Raw genomic sequence first — 20,519 nt, 5'->3', positions numbered from 1 at the left:
TCAATAGTGTAACATATAAACACAACATGGTATTAATCATTAATGAATCTTGAAAAAGATTGTGACTTTGCAAAGTTATTGCAATATTGTTATTTCATTAATTAACAATTTTTAATTAAAATTATTTTATTCGAGCTTTTATTTACCAAAATCGATCAAAACATATCGATGATCGATATTGAAGTTATCGATACTAATTTAAAGTACATTTATGTGACATAACCTGGATAAAAGTGAAACCGGCGAATACTGTGACATTGTAAACTTATTATTTAAGTTAGGAATTAAAATAAATAATTCAAATATGGATGCTTCGATTATCAGAAATGTACTTAATTATTAATAATCCATGTTTAGTAATTGATTATTTACCCCTAACCTATTTCATCTATTGTACATAGAAGTACCGATAAAATCACATTTTTATGTATTAATGTTGTATTTTTTATAGATGAAGGATTTCCATAATTTGTTTAATCAAATGTCTGAAACATGTTTCAAGACGTGCGTGAGTACATTTATGTCAAGGGATATATCTACAGAAGAGGTATGTTATAATTAAATTTAAACTGTATTATTGGTTTTATTTATAAAATGCATGTATCCCATCATAATTATTGAATCTACAACTACTTATGTACTAAAAAATATAAAATTTGTTTTTTATTATATTTTTAAATTTGCCATAGATTCAATGCGTAGAAAACTGTTCAGGTAAACATATAAACGCGAATCACAAAATAATGGAAATATTTATGGAAGTGCAACCTGCTATCGCTCGTAAAAACATGGAGGAATTTCAAAAGACTCAAGCAGCTTTAGATGCAGCACAAAAAGAGCAGAATTCTGATAGCAATAGATAGTCAATTTTGTAAATTAATTAGGTCCTCTATTAAATATATTTTTTAAACTTAACTATATTTCGAGTTATTTTTCTTCTTGTATGTATTTATTGTTATTTATAATTATTTGCCAATAATTTCTTGTAAAACACTTATATACATTTTATGAAAATAATAAATATACAAAATACTATAATTACCTTTTTGATAATACATTTCTAGTTTTTAAATAAAACTTGATATTTTGATAGAAAACAGTGATAGTAATTAACAAGAATTCTATACAAAGCAAGATATATAAGCATTCATTTATTGTTTGGAGTTTGTATACACATAATATACACACAATAACATCATGATTAGGAACATAATATAGTAGCTACAATACATTTCATAACTTAAAAAGTGCTTCAACTGGATATTTCAAGTTATTCTGTGTAATTTCTCGTACTTATTTCTACTTAATAAATATAAGATTTTATTTTTGTTTAATTACAGTATTTGCTTTTGTTGGTCTAAACATTCCTAAAAAACCTGTTAAATAATGGAATGTATTTTTTATCGATTCATAATAAAAAGATGTAATAATTTTCAGAAATTATATATTAAGTCAATTTGCATTACGTAAAAAAATAAAATGTTATTATTACAGTATGAATCATAATTTTTGTTTTATACATAAATGTAGATGTATAATGATGATAATTCGCAAAAATTTGGAAAGTGAATTGTACAGTTATTTGATGTACAATTCACTCATACACATTATTATATGTGTATTTGAAAATTTATATTATGATCACATTGGAAGAGTTAGTTTAAAACATGATAAGACGCATTGATGATGTCATAATATAACTAGCTTCATTTTTATGGTTTAAGTTACTATTAATGTTACTGTAAACTTTAAGTATAAGCAACAAACAATAATGACAATGTACATACATTTATTATATCTATACTAAAAATTTTTCTATTTATGAAGCGTAATAATTCATAACATTTCAGTATACACAATAGTGCTGCTTTAAAAGAAATATTTGTATACATAATGTCAATGTGTATGAAAGTATATAAAATTATAATTTTACACAAGCCATTTAATTTTTAAATATTCACTTATAAAATATGACTAGTTTGAATCTGTTTTACAACAGTGAAATATTTCCCTTTTCACACATTAATCAAAATTGATTTTTTTTTTTTTTAGTAAACCAATACTGTGGTATATATAAAAATGTAAATAAACTTATATTTTCTATATTAAAATACTCAAAATTTTTTCTAAAAGTTATATGTCATAATTACATATTATCTTTTGTGTTATAATATGTTTAATAACAAAATAAAAGTTATTTATTTTGTAAAAATGTATATAACATAATTTAAAAAAGAAAGTAAAATTAAGTAAACTTAGTTAAAAGCATCTTTGTATAAATATTAATTGCACAAAGGAAGTACCATTAATTTAGAAATATGATTAGGCTAATCATAAGCATTTGACTTGTTCCTCCTATTTTTATCAAAGCAATTGATTATTACATAAAAAAATTATAAATGAAGCCAACATATACATACAACTAGACTGCGGATATTTATACAAATTTACATTTTTCAGTATATAATTAAAAGAGTATAGCGTTAGCAGAAAATTGTTTTAGACAATACAAGTACCTTATTTTAGATACAAGTTCACAGAAAGCACTATACGATATTTTATATACTTCTTCATATCATATACATTCTGTTCAATTTTGCACTTTTAAATTTGCTGTAAAATGCATAAAAATCCGCAGTCTACATATAATAATAGATGTGTAGAAATATTAAACATTTAATGTATGGAGTGTCCAAAAATGATTGTATCAAACTAACATACAGCACTTATTAAATTAAACCGTCTAATATTAACGTTTTTTTCACTCATTTTAATTAGCACCGTATATTTTAAAAATATGATATAATATTTTTTGATCCTATGTAGTTGGAAGTACTCAAATTCTCTTTCTTTTGAAATAGATTAAATTTAACAACGTGCGTAAATAAGGAATACATCTTGACCTAATAGTTATAAGAGAATCGAAGTTAAAATTCGGTCAATATATCTATTATTTAAAATGAAATGAGGAATATTAAAATAATATAGTTCTGAATTTGTTTAATTTATCAAATTTAAATTGATGCTAATATAAATAAAAAATCAATGCTGTTTTGTACATACCGTAAAATTCAAAGCTCAATATATGATCATAGTTTATGTATTTACATTAGAACTTCTTTAAGTCGGATATAAAAATTAAATATCTATTGCCTTTAAAGTTTTGTAAGCATTGCTATCGAATAAAAAGAATCTTCATTAAATCTTTCATCAGAAGTTATTCATTATTATTAACTGTTGCATATAATTATTAATTATATAATTGAAATTCACTGATACATATGACATGTATCACGAATATTGGCCAATATTTAAAGCATAATTCAGAAATTATTCAGTCTGTTTTTAGATGACAATCTATTCTTCTTCAAAAACTTATTGAAACTGACAAACTATTTGACAGCAGTGTCCTTTAGTACGTTTCCAAGAGTGTTTAAAAGTTGTTCTACCTTGTCATTTCCTTTGTCTTTCAAGAAGAAATTCGTATGGACGAATGCATTTTCTTATTCATGTTTCCCATAACTTGAATTCATTTCTTCTAATGTAACTACTGTTCAAGCCACGATGGTAAAGATGAATTTGGTGATTTAACTTTTATGTTAAATTGCTTCAGTGTGGCTTCCAGAGCAGTTTGATTTCCAGAAAAATAAGCAGATACTGCATTATGGAATAATAATAATTGTTTATGCATTACCTTGATCTGTAATAAAAAAAAATTGTCACAATATGCAACATTTTAAAAGAATATAATATAAAAAATTAAGTTTAATAACATACTCTATTTTCATCTAAGAATTTAAGTTTAATCGAAACATCTGATCTTAGCTTTTCAAAATTTTGCTTATGCTCTTCATAATTTGCCTGTGCTGCTTCCAATCTTGCTGCATTGCTGCTATCGTTTTTTGTTACTTGTGCTAATGCTTCAAGATCTGTTCTATACGCATCGTATTCTATTCTGTAAACAAACCTCTTTTGTTTATAAGTATTTGCAAAGTATATTTAACTATTTCTCTTATTAGAACAGTGTGATATTAACAATTACCTTGCTGTTTCATATTGTCGTACTGTAAATAATGTGTCTTCGATAGTTTTATTACAAAGTGTATTTACTGAAGAAACAAAAAAGTTTAAGGCCCCTAATAATGTTTCACCATTTTTAGTCAAATTCCTTTGAGTTTCTGAATTATATAGAAACTCTTCTTGTAACTCTGGAGATTTTTGTGCTAACTCAGAAAATGCTTCCCCTAAAGCATGTTGCGTTTGAACAACATGATGAAAATGAGAAGCTAATGCTCTAGATAATCGTAACACATTGCAGTACTTTCTTTGAGTATCTCTTAATAATTCAATTTGTGTTTCAAGTTCTATAAAAGGAAAGGTATGACAGTTATATAAGAAACATAAATAACATTAAGCTATATTATATAGAACTTACCTGAATCTACTGTACGGGATGTTTTCCCAAGTTTTTCATACATTAATTGTCTTGTACACTTATATGTAGAAATACTCCAATTTTTAATGCTTTCAATTTTACTCTGAGCAGTACGCATTGTCTGTGTATCACCATTTTGAATAGGTGTATTTGGAGATACTGTTACAGCTATTATATATATAAAAATATTTGAGTAATCTTCAAATTAATTCTTTGCATTAGATTTATTAGATTATACTTCATTAACACAAATCCCACTTACACATTTGAGATATAGGACTGCCCAATGTTAAGTTTATTGTAGCTGGTCTAGGTTGATTTTCATTATTACAATTATTTGGTACATGAGGTGGAGGAGTTCCACTATGAACTGCACTATCGCTATCATTTAAAGATGGAGCATCTTTCAACATTTCATGAATACTTCGCTCCATTCCACTTAATGCAACAGCTATATTATGATATAAATAAAAAATATATTAATATATTTAATATGTTTTTGGATAAAAAGTAAAATTAAAACTTTTTGGAAAGTAAACAATTGGAAAATTTAGAATATATCTTAAGAAAGATATTAATATAATATATCATAAAAAATAGATCTCAACAAATTTAATTAACAAAGACTGATCAAAACATTACTGAAAATTAATCTATAAAACATAGATATAATTACTGAATATTCGTAATAATTTTATAAAAAGATTCACGAACAAAAATGGTGACTAATATTAGACAGGAAGTCAAAAAATTTACAAAAGAAAATGTTTACTTGAAACCGCCATTTTTTATAATATACAAGTCTCAAAAATTGTTATGTATAAATACAAAGATCTTACATGTAATAATAAATAGTAAGTATTATAGTACATTATAGTACACTAATCTTTGACACTGCATCAATTAAATGAATTGTATAAACAAAAGACGCATCAAGAACTGTCATATGACACCTGCTTTAAAACCAAATACGGTTAGGCTAATATCTGTTCATATACATCAGAGTAATGTATTGTTGAATCAGTCAGGAACTAAAATCTCTAAAAAGTAAAATGACATTATTTTGAGGTAGTACTCACTACAAAATCAGAAGATATAAGTAATTCCTACTATTCTATGCTTAAATCTTCAGAACAAATCTTTATAATGCTTCATGGAAGATATAAATGATATAATATACATACCGACCTAGGTGGCGTACACTAGCGTATATCGCAATCTTTGGAAACACCCGGAAAGTTAAATTTATAATAATAATTTATAATAATTTAATTCAATTTATATTGTATAATATTTTTTTCTAGTATAATAAATGATTATATTTCTATATACATTAATACAAATCTTAAAGTCGAAGTATAATGTAAATTGTGAATAATGACAATTATATGTTTCACAGTTTATACATTCTTCTTTCTTTTAGAAATTAAAAGCTAAATTATGTATGTAAAAATTTTGTATGAGTGGATGGATGTTTACGTAGGTAAATGGATAAATGAGAATACACTCACTAATATATAACACTGTGAATGCTATACATCAGTAAATGCAAGTCAATGAGGAAAATAATTATGAAACAAGTTCTTTTTATGCTCGGGAGGCTGAGAATGAATGATTTACTACTTTATGCAAATTTTTGTAAAATTATGTGATTCGTCTAGATTAACAATATATAAATGTTTCATTAAAGTTAGAAGAATGTTACGATTATTATAAGAATTAAAAGTTATTTAAGAAGATACATCTCTTATCGAGTACGTGCTCTATATCATTTCTATATTTTATGATTGAAATAGGTGCATGTGGTGGTGTGAGTGCGGAAGCTCCTTCGAAAAGGTTGTAAAGGAGTTTCCTCCACGTTTTTGGTTTTGACAGGTATACGTTTGTACAAGTCTATATTAAGTACTATGAAGTAATGGCCTAACACATACGAAAAAAATTATTTTTATTAATTATGTGGTATATTTATAAAGTACATTAACATGTTTTATTATTAATTGCCTGAGGTTAGAAACTCGTGGTAGAACTGAGCATTGTATTTTCATGTATTTAAACATTTTAACTAAATGCAAATATATGAAAATTATAATATAACATGTTTAATATTAATTTATTGTCTTTCATTTTCATTACATTCTTTCATTTCATACAGCCCTAACTGAAAAAGTGGTTCCTCGTTTATGACGAAATATAAGCAGAACATATGTTGAAATATTTTCTAAGTAGTTCAATTATTTAATAATATTCCTCTTTGAGAAAAATTTTGATTGAAACAAATTCAATTATTTCAAAATATATGTTTAATAAAGTTCTACATTATTTTCAATCTAGTGTATATATTTTCATTGTTTGGATACATTCTTGTTAGAGTATTCACATTTAAGTTGTAATTTCATTGTTAATTTGTTATTTCAATTTCATATTTCTCATTTAATAACCGTAATTACTTGTAATATTATAGCGATTATATTATTTAAAATTTTGTATTATGCACATAATTTAGTATTTAAAAAGCGATAGAATTTAAAATTATGATAAATTTTAAATATTCCTTTGTTAAATTTAATTTCTATAATAACATTTTTAGGCAGGTAAATATTTTACCATCATGCCACCAAAAAAGTCAATGGAGGAAACTGATCGGTTGACTCGTATAGCTATTGTTAATTCTGATAAATGTAAACCAAAACGGTGCAGGCAAGAATGCAAAAGATCTTGTCCAGTAGTACGAATGGGAAAACTTTGTATAGAAGTTACTCCTAATAGTAAGATAGCATCAATATCTGAAGAACTGTGTATTGGATGTGGTATTTGTGTCAAGGTATAATAAGAAAAGTTATAGAGAAATATTAGTGAATAATAGAGTACAATATTATTATATTAAATTAATAATAAGCGATATAATATTTCAAAATTATAATAATAATATATATATATATATATGAATTTTTAGAAATGTCCATTCGAGGCTATATCTATTATTAATCTTCCTAGTAATTTAGAGAAAGAAACGACACATCGTTATTCAAAAAATTCGTTTAAACTACACAGACTGCCTATTCCAAGACCTGGAGAAGTATTAGGTTTGGTTGGAACTAATGGAATTGGGAAATCAACTGCTCTTAAAATTTTGGCAGGCAAACAAAAGCCTAATTTAGGACGATTTTCAGTATGTATAATAATATATTTTCTTTACATAATATACATTTTTTTTATAAGTTTATGGAATTTTCTCGTTTAATTAATATAGGATCCACCAGATTGGACAGAAATTTTAAGTCATTTTAGAGGTAGTGAATTGCAGAATTATTTTACCAAAATATTGGAAGATGATTTAAAAGCTCTTATCAAACCTCAGTATGTAGATCAAATTCCTAAAGCTGTAAAAGGCACTGTACAACAGCTTTTAGACAAAAAAGATGAGTGTAAAAATCAGATAGAAATTTGTAAAATGTTGGGTAAGTTTAAATTACTGTTAATAATTTATATTTTTAAGATATTTTAAGAACAGTGATAAAATAATAAAAATTAAGCAAGGAAGCCGATTTTTAACAATGAAACTATTGAATTTCTTTTAGATTTAATGCACATACGTGATAGAGGTATTGAAGCACTTTCTGGTGGAGAACTTCAACGTTTTGCATGTGCTATGGTGTGCATTCAAAATGGAGACATTTTTATGTTTGATGAACCATCTTCATATTTAGATGTAAAGCAACGCCTCAATGCGGCTGTGACGATTCGATCTCTTATTCATCCCGATAAGTAAATAGTATAAACAATTTAAATAATATAATAAAAATATATATATAATTTAAAATATCATTCCTATTTATCAGGTTCATAATAGTAGTGGAACATGACTTATCAGTTTTAGACTATTTGTCTGACTTTATTTGTTGTCTTTATGGTGTTCCGGGAGCGTATGGTGTTGTTACTATGCCTTTCTCTGTTAGAGAAGGTATAAATATTTTCCTCGATGGTTTTGTGCCAACCGAAAATTTGAGATTCCGTGAGGAATCTCTTGTATTTAAAGTAGCCGAAAGTGCAACGGAGGAAGAAGTCAAACGCATGAATCATTATGAATATCCCGCGATGACAAAGACAATGGGTTCTTTTAAATTAAATGTTGAGAAGGGTCAATTTACAGATTCAGAAATTCTTGTCCTACTTGGTGAAAATGGAACGGGGAAAACGACATTCATCAGAATGTTGGCTGGTAATTTGCCACCTGATGACGGATCGGGTAAGTAAAGTCAGATTTACTTCAGTCAAGAAATTTTTCATATATTCGTTATGTATTAAACAAAAAAATAAATGATTTAATTATTGATATTAAATGATTTAATTTTATTCTTTGTAGGAAGTATTCCCCAGTTACATATTAGTTACAAACCACAAAAAATTAGTCCCAAATCTCAAGGCATTGTACGGCAATTATTACATGAAAAAATTAGGGACGCTTATGTTCACCCTCAATTTGTAACGGATGTTATGAAACCGTTAAAAATAGATGATATTATGGATCAAGAAGTACAGAATCTCTCCGGAGGAGAATTACAACGAGTGGCTTTAGCTTTATGTCTTGGAAAGCCTGCCGATGTTTATTTAATCGATGAACCTTCTGCTTATTTGGACTCTGAGCAACGTTTAGTTGCAGCTAAAGTAATAAAACGGTAATTGAAAATTCTGGCTATTTGTATTAATCTGTATTATCAAAAAAAATTATCAAAATACGCGATTATTTTAGGTTTATTTTACATGCGAAGAAAACGGGATTTGTAGTAGAGCATGATTTTATTATGGCTACGTACTTGGCTGACCGTGTAATTGTGTTTTCCGGTACTCCATCATTAGCGACTACAGCTCATAGTCCGCAATCTCTATTAAATGGAATGAACAGATTTTTAGAACTTTTAGGTATTACATTCAGAAGAGATCCAAACAATTTCAGACCGAGGATTAATAAGAGCCAGTCCGTGAAAGTATGTTACTTTATTTTAGATATTACCTTCTTTTTATGTCATCAATTTTCTCGTAAATGTTTTATTTTATTGTTAATAGGATTTGGAACAGAAGAAAGCTGGGCAATATTTCTTCCTTGAAGAATGAGATATGATCTCATCCACAAGTTGAATAGCAGCTGATATAAGATACTGTGCAGAAGTTTTTGTAAATCTTTATATCTTTAAAAGACGGGAATGGATTTCTTACAATATACTAAATATTAATGCCGCATATTTTGTATTGAATTGAAATATTATTCGTTTCGACACATTACTTTTGTTTATGCGATATTTATTTAAATAAATAATGCAGATTTTCCTATAAACATCTCGATATATTACAAATTTGATTTAAGCGAACATACAATTGTATTTTTATATTGAATTCGACGCCACAGACCTATTTATATCCATAAATATATGTCAGTATGCATTTCCAACTCGATAAGTAAACAATATAATGCATTTTATGTATAAATAATTTATGTCCAATTATGTAAAAGAAATTAAGGGAGATTGAGCATCTCGTATATGTACATGTACATCTGCTATACAACATGAATTGTAATACATCTGAAATATAAAAAAAGATAATGTGTTAATTATTTGACAAACCTCATGAATTAAATGCTTTTACATTATACAATATGAAAGAAAAAGTATGACTTTCATCCAAAGATAATATAAAGGTGCATTTTAAAACAATATTTTCTTTTAATCTAAACGCTTTGCATTATTTTTTGAATTATCAGAATTAAGCAGAGAAATAAAATATTTCTGAATTATAAGTTAGAATTAAAAAATACTATCTTACAAAAATATAACACTTTTCTTAATTGATTAGGACATTAAGTCACCTTGAAGATGATATTTTTAACATGTTTGTGCGTATACGACAAAATAGAAAGAGGGAAAATGTTTCGGACTTATCTAAACAAACTCAACGTAATAAATCACTTATTATATACTTACCTATTACTTTAGTTATCTTTATACTACGTAGTGACATGTATTATTCATATTATCAATATGTATTTGCTATTATTCCAATTGTGAGTATAATCAGAAACAATAATTACATGCTTTTATTTGCATAGTGGTACACCAATTACGTGTAAAAAGATAAACGAAATTGAACAAAAAAAAAAAAAAAAAAAAAAAAAAACAGAAGAAGATAAATAAGTTGTGTAAATTACAAATGGTAAGAATTAAGTATTACTTTATGTATTGTATATACAACAAAATTTCAGACGAAGAAAATACGACTGACTGAATTTAATGTAAAATTTTATTGAACATGGAAGAATCCTTTTTAATGTTTTCTTCCATAATTGACATTATAACAATGTGATAAATTCTTGTAATATATATGTTATATTATACCCTTGTTGTATTGTTTTATACAGCAGAATGTAATTTAAGTTGGATTTCTGCCAGAGGTCCAGCACATTTACATTAAATATTTGAAACTAAAAGTTTATTTTTTAATTATAATTTAATTATAATAATTATAATAAATTATAATAAATTATATTATATACGTTTAATTATAATAAAGCATTCTATAGTAATTGTTTACACATTGAGTTTGTTTCTTATCAGAATGTTTGTTACATATAATTCAAATATGTGGAATAGATTTTGCATTTATCCATTTAAGTGATGTCCTCGATATTGTATAATTTGAAGGAAGCCAGCGCTAAAAAGCTTTCAAACGATAAACAACTTACAGAGTAATTAAAAGTAAATCGATACCCGGAAATGTACATAAGCCGATAAGCTTTAAAAATGATTAAATTGCCGGTTTTTTTTCTATAAATTGAAGCTATTAGCGCGAAAAAATGTTAGTAGTAGTCAATTGAAAGAAGGTTCATAAAACGCCGGACTTTGTTTGGTTTTAGTGGAAAATGACGCTTCTTAATTTTTTTAGTATTTTTAATATTCTTCAGAATGTGACAACATTTTATGCATTTTGCATTGTTCTGCTGTTTCACGTGCAACTGTCGTACAGTAACCGTAAGTGTTCACAAATGTAATTTGTCTATTAAAAAGTTCATCAAATTACTGCAAATTTCTTTATACAATTATTATTAGTATATATAATTTGTGGATGAATTAATAATCTATTTATTTCTTAAATATTTTAAATTTTCTGATAATACTAAAAATTTAAAGTTTCCGTATTATTCTTCTTATTATTGCTATTTAAATTATACCATTACGCTTCACTTTGATTAGGATCGCTTGCTGCATTTTATAATTTTATTCGATGATTTTCCAATATCGTTTCTATTATATTGTTTTATTTGTGCGCAGCGTACTGGGGTTGGGCCGACGACTATGGCCCTAATTCTTCATCGATAGTACTTTCTTCGGCCGAAGAATGTGCACGAAATTGCACAGATGATGGAGAACCTAGAAATTGTTATTATTCCTTCAATATTGAATTCTATACAACAGTAGGACCGTACGTATTGATATACATATATATACTGAAAAGTATTTTAAGTTTGGATCATATATATATTATCTGATAGGAGATACACGTTAACACGTTAATTGCCACGATGATCAGTGAACCACGTTTTATTAAGCTTCGTAGAATGATTAAAATAACGTACATTTCATGAACTAAAGAATTGTCAACGATGCGAATGATTTTGACAATAATTGTCAGAAAGACCTGAACAGATATAATATTTTCCAAAAAATAAATGTTAGTATATTTAGTATACTAGTATATATAGTATATTTCAATTTATTGCGGCTTCCAGAATAAAATAAATAAAATCTGCGTGACAGTCAACGTGTTAATATATTCTTTTAAACAATTATATCGCGAATATATATATATTTTTTTTGTTACGCTTAATGCAGTAATTATTCTACATATTATACGTATAATTATCATTCACAAAAAAGTGTGTTCATAAAGTGTATTCCCAGATAAGACAGACACTTCCTATGGACGTTAATGTATACGTATACACGTATATATTTATATATATTTAATATACTATAATAATAACTCTTCTGCTGTTCCTTTTGTATCTGAAACGCTTTTCAACTATTGCTCTATTGATATTTCTTCTGCCTTCCGTAATATTTACCTTTTCTGTAGCATCTTAAGTGAGTATTTCATTATACTGAATTCTATAGAAATAAACATTAATAACAGTAAAATACGGATGATATTCATATATTACAAAACTAGCGCTATCCTTAAATTATAAAATTCTTTCTTCCTTTCTCTTCCCAATCACCTGTACTTTAATGCTAAGTCGTTGTTTGTTATATTCGCTTCATTAATTAATATTATTCATCGATCTTTGATAATTGCTGAATGAACAATTAAGAAATTATTTACATCATATCCTGCTACCTAAACCAATCACGTGAAAGCAAATTAAATGTAATTTTATTTCGATTTCTTTAGTCACTTGCTTAATGCATTGATATCCTATTTATGTCTCTAAAATTCTGATCTGACTTCAACTTTCTGATCTCAACTTTCTTTAAAATATTTTCTAGTAGTAAAATATTCCTCCCGGAATTTATCGGCAATTATAATTCGTAATATTTATTAACAAAGGATTACTTTTGTTGCCCTTTGTCTCTAAACTTCGAACTGTCTTCTAATCCTTTCGTAAACAAAAATTACGCGAACACGTGAAGATATCCCTATAAAGTATCAGTTTTTATCGAAACTGCACATTTATTTGTCGGTCAAATTAACCGAGCGTAAACTAAATTGTACAGTGTGATGGGATTTTAGAAACGTCTTGGAGACGTCCCATGGACGTCTTATAAACAACGACGGATGTTCTTGTCACGTCCATCTCGTATGTCTTTAGAACAGCTGCAGACAAGTGACTTTTGTTCGTGCGATGTCGCTGCGATCGTATGTCTGTTTTCGTTATTTTTAATTGGAAACACGGAGAGGGATATATGATCATAGAGATATCGCGCGGAGTCTAAGCCCAGCGCAGATAAACGACCTTCCTGCGTGTCTTTTCTTTGTTTTTATTTTTCTGACAATTTTCCTGACAATTCATACGAGCGTTTTACGTTAATTTGCCGCCGTTAATTTGCCAGTTTGACACTTACAATTTAACCATGGACACGGTAACCTGATACCGAAATTATGAACAAATATATTTTCGTTACGTGTGTTATTTATCATTTTATCACAAAAAAGAGATATTGGGTATATATCACTTTATTAGTGCCAGATTTCTCAAAGAAGAATTCACTTCTTGAAATCGTTTGACGAATTAAGTGTAAAAATTAGTGAAAATTTAATGTCTCGAAACATTGTTTTGAGACTGATATTGAAGTAAAAATATTATTCTTTGGATTATCATAATAAAAACAACGAAGAACCGAGGTAAAAAGTAGGCATTAAACGAAAAAAAATATATCATAAAGTTAAATTAAATAATTGAATAATCGAATATAATATAACGAAATTGTAAACATTTCGATCAAGTACTTAGACAGTGGACGCGATCTTATTGATTTACACTACTCGTATAGAACTGGACAATCCATATTATCCGTAATCGTAAGAAAAATATGCTCAACAATTTGGACAATTACGAATATAGAAATCTACGATGTAGAACGTCTTTAAGACACGCATCCAGTTTAGGTTGTAAGACGTTTAGATCTATGATGGATGGAAAATGAACGTGTTTAGGGCGTCGTGAGCTATCTGGGTTATTAGTTGCTTTAAAACTTTTGTTATAGTTAAAGAGCGTTTGGTAAATATCATTAAATGAGAATTAGTAAAACTAAGATTAAGGTGAAAGTAATTATTTTATGTAAGCTACCAATTTTTAGAGTTCTCGATATATATTTGATTAAAGCGTGGAACTATGAAAATAGCCACAGTAAAATAAGTTAGAAATAAAAATGCTTGCATATTTAAGTCGGTGATTAAATAAACTAAATATCAATATTTTCAGTGCTTGTGACGTGGAATCTCAAAGGTTCCAATGTATTTTAGGGGATGGATTCGAAAAGTCCTTGATACCTATCAATCGACAGTTACCAGGACCATTGATCAAGGTAAACATCGTAATACGATAACGAACTGCGATTTCTCCTTTGTATTCTTCGGATGATCCTGGTATTTTGAGCAGGATTTTATATAAATTTTTCAGTTTCTTCGCATATATCTGACGTACAAGTACTGTTAGATTCGATGACTATTCGACATTGTCTTTTCGTTAATTTCGACAAGTACGTGGGTATAAAGAAAATGCAAAGGAGACGAAAATATACAGTACACTTTTGTGATAAATTGTAATTTTTTTGAGAAAACATTTGACTCGTGTTTCTTTTGATCGGTAATTGTAATGACATAGTAAAATTTTACAATTGCCATACTTTTCAGGTGTGTTTGAACGATCGCATTATAGTAGACGTGCGGAATGCTGCCTCAGGAAATGAAGTCACGATACATTGGCACGGAATTTTCCAAAACGGTTTTCAATATTACGACGGTGTTCCTTATGTCACACAATGTCCGATTCCATCTTCTTCGTCATTTAGGTAAATACTATTTTAAAGTCTATATTTTACTGTCTTTTCATGTTACCATAAATATCACGATATCGTTTAGTCGGTGTGCTATTTAACGATATATCACCTTTCATTTCTTTTGTCTATTATTATATAAAAGATTTGATTACGCGAACTGTTATTACGGTTTAATCTTTTTAGTTTAATGTTCATTATAAAAGAAAATATTTCATGTAAAATAAGCTTCTTATAAAATATCACGGTATGAAACTAAATGAAATACAAATTTTGTGATATCTTGTTCTAGATATGACTTTGTAGCGCAAAATTCGGGCACGCATTTCTACCATTCCCACATATGGACACACATGCTAGATGGGCAATATGGTGGTCTTATTGTTAGAGATCCACCATCCAGAGATCCTCATTATCAATCATACGATAGAGATGAAATTATTATGTTCTTAAGCGATTGGATGCATGTGTTATCGTTAGAACGTTATCCTGGTCCATTTAGACGTGACCCAGGACAGGCTCCGCAGAACATACTTATAAACGGTTTAGGAAATTGGACGGTAAATTATATGTATATCTTTATTGGAAAAAAGACAATATAAAAGAATATTGTCTAAGGATCGCAAAACTCTTAGCATTAGGCGATTAAATGGTAAATTTTGGATAGAAACGATTATTAATTATTAACAAATTATAATTGCTTTTAGGATCCCGTTACCGGCCAAACTACCAATTCACCGATAACAGAATATACCGTAAGGAGCGGAGAACGACACAGAATACGGATGATTAATTCTTTCAGTACAGTATGTCTGGCGGAACTTAGAATCGAAGGACATCAATTAGTCATAATTGCTCAGGATGGTGCAAACGTGCAACCCAGAACAGTGGATAAAATAATCTCGTCTTCAGGTTTGATAAATTTTAACTTTCCCTTTCGAAATCGGCTGTTCAATTAGATTATTATGTTACTACAACTAAGAATATTTTCCATACGATAGAACTTTTTGTTGCTTTAATATAGAGTAGAGAGAAAGTTGCTTTATTGTACCAGTTTACGTTTCATGTATTTTAAATAAGCGTCTGAAATATACAGGTGAACGCGTCGATTTTATCCTAACTGCAAATCAAAATGTTGATTCTTACTGGATACAAGTGCGTGGACTTGGTGAATGTAACATAACCGGGGTACAGCAGTTAGCTATCTTAAAATACGATGGTGGTCCTAATTGGCCTACAAGACCAAGTCCTACTTATAACGATACAATAGGTGGTGTTGTAAGTATCAAAACATACTCTGTTTTATTCATTTTAAATAAAAATTTACTTTTCCTGAGAAAGAAATGTAGCTTTAATTCTATTTTTAATTATTACGAACTATTTTAGCTTTTACAAATTTCTCAGACTAAAATCTTCCAATTATTTTTCAAATACTACTTAGGTGTATCTAACAACTGTAATACCTGATTCTTTCTTGATTTCTATTAATTGACGATTTCGATTTTTTAGACCTATAATCCGCTTAGTGGACAGGATTGCAATACAGACAACACAGAAAATGGGATTTGCGTGAACCAACTGGAAGCCTTCGAGACCGATGATGATCTCTTGAAAGTTGATCCGGATGAGAGACACATATTACCTTTCTTCTTTTACAATTACACTCAGTATGGGGACAGAACATTATTTGTAGCAGACATGTACCGTTCCTTTTTCAGTAAGTTGTATTTAATGTTTCTTTGAAAGTAACTAAGTATATGCATATGTACAAGTCCTCTTGTTTATTTTCTTATCATAGCAAATTATTTCTAACGCGCAAGAAATATTTATACGAAAATCAGCTTATTTGCATTCGGCTAAAAGAATAAAAATTTCTTCTTCCATTTTATCCTCGTTTTCATTTTTGTATTATTTATTTATCGATATCTATTCTGTCTTACTGGTAAAACGTTTGTTTCGTTTCAGCTGTAAACGATTTTTCTCAACTTGTTTCTACGTTCGGTAATATATCGTACGAGACTCCAGCGGCGCCTCTGCTCTCACAACGTAGTGCTTACCAAACGGTATGCAAGAAAAATGTACAGAACGATTGCACGGAACCTTGCACATGTTCGCAAATTATTCATACAAGATTAAATAATGTCGTGGAGCTAGTAATATACGACGAAGGTATCTAGTATTTGTTTTTAGTACGAAACAAGATAAAAGAATGTTGACCTATTTAACAGACTAATCTTGTTTCATTGCGCAAAAAATATTACAAATTCGATAATGTTAAATAACAAAATTTTATTATAGTACCACTGGAGGGCTTATATCATCCGTTCCATCTACACGGTTACGAATTTAGAGTGTTTAGTATGGGGGATTTTGGTGGTAATAGAAATGTTTCGACAGCAGACATAGACGAAGTAATACAGCAGCACACCGAACGCCTTCAAAATGGAGAATATACGAACCCACCTGGTAAAGATACTGTTAAAATTCCAATGGGAGGATATGCAATTATACGTTTCAAGGCGGATAATCCAGGTAAGATATTCAATTATATATATACGTACTTCCGAAACAATTTTCCGCGTGTAGTTCTTCCCCGTTTTCGAGAAAATTGCACTGTCTTCTTCTTCATCTAAGAACATTTGTCTCGAATATTTGATTAATGTCAATTAAATTCATTTATATTATATTTACAACACAGTAAGTGCTTAAAATACTTCGGATGAAGATATAATATATTGTGTTATAGGGTGGTGGTTACTTCATTGTCACTTTACTTGGCATCACATTACTGGAATGGAACTGGTCATACACGTAGGGGATAGAGAAGATCTTCCACCGGTGCCACCCAATTTCCCGGTATGCAACAACTGGAGACCAGCATTGCACACTTTGAACGATTTTTATGGTTTTCGGTATCCCCAAGTTTAATTAATTCTTTGAATGTATTGTAACATGTAAAAAGTGATAAAACAAAAATATAATATTTTCAAAATCTATTACTTTTACTTACTCTTTTTTATTCTTCACGATATCACAGATTACCTTTTTAAACAAATATTTACCTATCCTTTATCCTTTTAAAGGATTCTCCGTATTAATGTAAACGAAAATTATTTATAGTATAATGCAAAATTAATGTGACTTTTTAGCTTGAAATTTATACATTAAATTAATTTGTATGGAATATCATGTCCGGGTGTTTATTACTTGCGTGCCTGGGGAAGTACAAAGCAGCAGTTTCCTGCCGATATTCCCGTATTTCCCACGTCGAATATCCTACAGATAATAAATGACATCACGCCATAAGTTTATCAAACGACCTAATATATATATAATATATATAGACATAATATATCTCGGACAATTTAGTGGATATTATATACGTGGAAATTATATGTGACAAAATTTTAAATTGATCAAATGAAACAACTAACTGAATTTAAGATAACATCTTATTGAACGTTGAAAGATCCTTTCTAATTGTTTCTCTTATCGTTGATATAATATTAAGATGAATCGTTGATGATCATAAACATGTATTTTTATGAGAAGCACAGAATTTTTGAAAAGAAAGCTACAAAATCAGATTTGTACACGCAACAAGATGTCAATTAAAAGTCTATTCATTACGCAGAATTCTAATAAAACATTCTATAACAATTGCTTATACAGCATTTAGTTTGTTTCTTATCAGAATGTTTATTACATGCAATTCAAATATGTGGATTAGATACTGTATTCATTTATTTAAGTGATGTCCTTGACGTCGTATAATTCGAAGGTACTCGGCACAAAAAAGCTTTCAAACGATAAACTTATATGTAATTAAAAGCAAATTGGTACCCAAAGATATAAACCGATAAGTTCTAAAAATAATTAAATTGCTATTTTTTCTATAAATTGACGATATTAACGGGAAAAATGCCAGTAGTATCCAACTGAAAGGAAGCAAGTAAGTCGGTCGATCTTGCTTCGCTTTGCTGAAAAATGGTGCTCCTTGATTTTTTAAGAATTTTTCAGACTACGAAATAATTTTACGCATTTTGCATTATTCTACTGTTTCAAACACAACTGTCTTACAGTAACCGTATGTATAAATATGAATATTCATTTGAAATGAGTAACACGCAATATCAATTACAGAATATTCCTTAATTTAGATCATTTCATTTTAGTTTACTATATTTGATACATCTCCAACTATTTTAAAGACACCCTCTTATTCCAACTACATACCGAGGAGACTCATTGTCTCCATACCGATTTTTGTTCGCCTTTAATGGTGGAATTAATGCTTGTAGATCGATTAATAATCATTTGTTCTATGTCTTCTTCTTGATACATGTATTTAATGTATGCATATTTTTACGCGAAACATTTATAAAATGCTCAATCTCTTTCTAAAGTAAAACTAAGTTTCCGTATTAATTTTCGTACTATCGTTACTTAAATTATATCATTGCGTTGATTAAAGTCATTTGCCGCATTTTATAATTTCATTCCATGATTTCCGAATATCGTTTTTAATACAATGTTTTACTTACGCGCAGCGTATTCGGATTCAGCGAATGACCATAGCGCAAATTCTTCATCGATAAAGCTGTCTACGCCCGAAGAATGCGCACGGGAATGCCAAGATCATGAGAAACCTAAAAATTGTTATTATACCTTCGACATTGAATTCTATACGACACAAGGACCGTACGTATTAATATACATATATGTATACTGAAAAGTATTTTACATTTAGATCATACATATAATAACTACGATAGTCATCAGTCACCCACGTTTTATTAATCTTTTTAGAATGTCTGAAATAACGAAAATTTCATGGATTAAAAGATAGTCAACGATGTAAATGCTTTAGATAACATTATGAGAAAGACGTGAGCGAAATACGATATAATATTTTTCAAAAAATAAACGTTACGATATAGTATATTTCAATTTATTTCGAATTCCAAGATAAAATAAATACAATTCGTGCGGCAGTCAACGTGTTAATATGTTTTTTTAAACAATTATGTTACGAGTAGTGCAAACTTGTTACACTTAGTACAGTATCTAATCTGTAACTAATATGAGACTAATTCGATGGTTAAAATATATTATTGTTTGGTTCAAATATCTCTTGGTTTTTCTAATAGTTAAAATATTGGAGCAGTGTTTGATAAATGTCATTAATGAGAATTGGTAAATCTAAAACTAATGTGAAAGTAATTATTTTATATAAATTATGAATTATGAATTATGAAAATAGCTGCAGCAAAATAAGTTAGAAATAAAGATGCTTACATACCTAAATCGATGATTAAATAAACTAAATATCAATATTATCAGTGCTTGTGATGTGGAAACTGGAAGGGACCAATGTATCCAAGGGGATGGAGTTGAAAAGACCTTGATACCAATCAATCGACAGTTACCAGGACCACTGATCAAGGTAAAAATTGTAATACGATAACAAATTACCATTTCTCTTTCGTACTTTTTTTATATTCAAATATTAAATAACGACCAACTTCTGATATATT

The 20,519-nt window shown here is 28.5% G+C and overlaps 4 protein-coding genes and 1 long non-coding RNA gene across 6 annotated transcripts; 4 read left to right on the top strand and 1 right to left on the bottom strand.

Annotated features, from left to right (window-relative positions):
* The first annotated feature begins 9 nt into the window (after window positions 1-9).
* On the top strand, window positions 10-915 carry LOC132905491 (mitochondrial import inner membrane translocase subunit Tim10 B-like). The gene is made up of 3 exons (XM_060956822.1): window positions 10-328; window positions 452-547; window positions 690-915. Exons 1-3 carry the CDS (start codon window positions 305-307, stop codon window positions 861-863), a joined length of 294 nt encoding a protein of 97 aa, XP_060812805.1. The 5' UTR covers window positions 10-304; the 3' UTR covers window positions 864-915.
* A 221-nt stretch (window positions 916-1,136) lies between these two features.
* Window positions 1,137-5,638, bottom strand: LOC132905490 (arfaptin-2). 2 transcript variants are annotated; one of them, XM_060956819.1, is made up of 6 exons: window positions 5,515-5,638; window positions 4,698-4,886; window positions 4,436-4,603; window positions 4,043-4,364; window positions 3,778-3,955; window positions 1,137-3,700 (listed from the first exon to the last, which is right to left on the bottom strand). In XM_060956819.1, exons 2-6 carry the CDS (start codon window positions 4,867-4,869, stop codon window positions 3,548-3,550), a joined length of 993 nt encoding a protein of 330 aa, XP_060812802.1. In that variant the 5' UTR covers window positions 4,870-4,886; window positions 5,515-5,638; the 3' UTR covers window positions 1,137-3,547. The 2 variants fall into 2 exon arrangements, with proteins under 2 accessions (XP_060812802.1, XP_060812804.1); XM_060956821.1 differs by lacking the exon at window positions 5,515-5,638 and adding an exon at window positions 5,275-5,498.
* A 563-nt stretch (window positions 5,639-6,201) lies between these two features.
* LOC132905489 (protein Pixie) lies at window positions 6,202-10,035 on the top strand. Its single transcript, XM_060956818.1, has 9 exons — window positions 6,202-6,310; window positions 7,023-7,256; window positions 7,389-7,604; window positions 7,686-7,893; window positions 8,014-8,200; window positions 8,275-8,681; window positions 8,799-9,111; window positions 9,186-9,420; window positions 9,500-10,035. Exons 2-9 carry the CDS (start codon window positions 7,044-7,046, stop codon window positions 9,545-9,547), a joined length of 1,827 nt encoding a protein of 608 aa, XP_060812801.1. The 5' UTR covers window positions 6,202-6,310; window positions 7,023-7,043; the 3' UTR covers window positions 9,548-10,035.
* A 1,260-nt stretch (window positions 10,036-11,295) lies between these two features.
* On the top strand, window positions 11,296-17,987 carry LOC132905135 (uncharacterized). Its single transcript, XM_060956139.1, has 11 exons — window positions 11,296-11,457; window positions 11,758-11,908; window positions 14,409-14,511; window positions 14,840-14,997; window positions 15,275-15,542; window positions 15,690-15,894; window positions 16,079-16,260; window positions 16,492-16,699; window positions 16,948-17,151; window positions 17,281-17,514; window positions 17,729-17,987. The coding sequence occupies exons 1-11, from the start codon at window positions 11,349-11,351 to the stop codon at window positions 17,908-17,910; spliced, it is 2,004 nt and encodes a 667-aa protein (XP_060812122.1). The 5' UTR covers window positions 11,296-11,348; the 3' UTR covers window positions 17,911-17,987.
* Window positions 17,988-18,900: 913 nt separating this feature from the next.
* LOC132905149 (uncharacterized) lies at window positions 18,901-20,419 on the top strand. Its single transcript, XR_009657746.1, has 3 exons — window positions 18,901-19,069; window positions 19,533-19,683; window positions 20,326-20,419. It is a non-coding gene; the product is annotated as an uncharacterized LOC132905149 (long non-coding RNA).
* Window positions 20,420-20,519: the final 100 nt, after the last annotated feature.

This window comes from Bombus pascuorum, chromosome 3 (assembly GCF_905332965.1).
Source record: "Bombus pascuorum chromosome 3, iyBomPasc1.1, whole genome shotgun sequence".
Lineage (NCBI taxonomy): Eukaryota > Metazoa > Arthropoda > Insecta > Hymenoptera > Apidae > Bombus > Bombus pascuorum.
The sequence above is the reverse complement of the archived record's forward strand: the minus strand, read 5'-3'. Positions and strand labels throughout refer to the sequence as shown.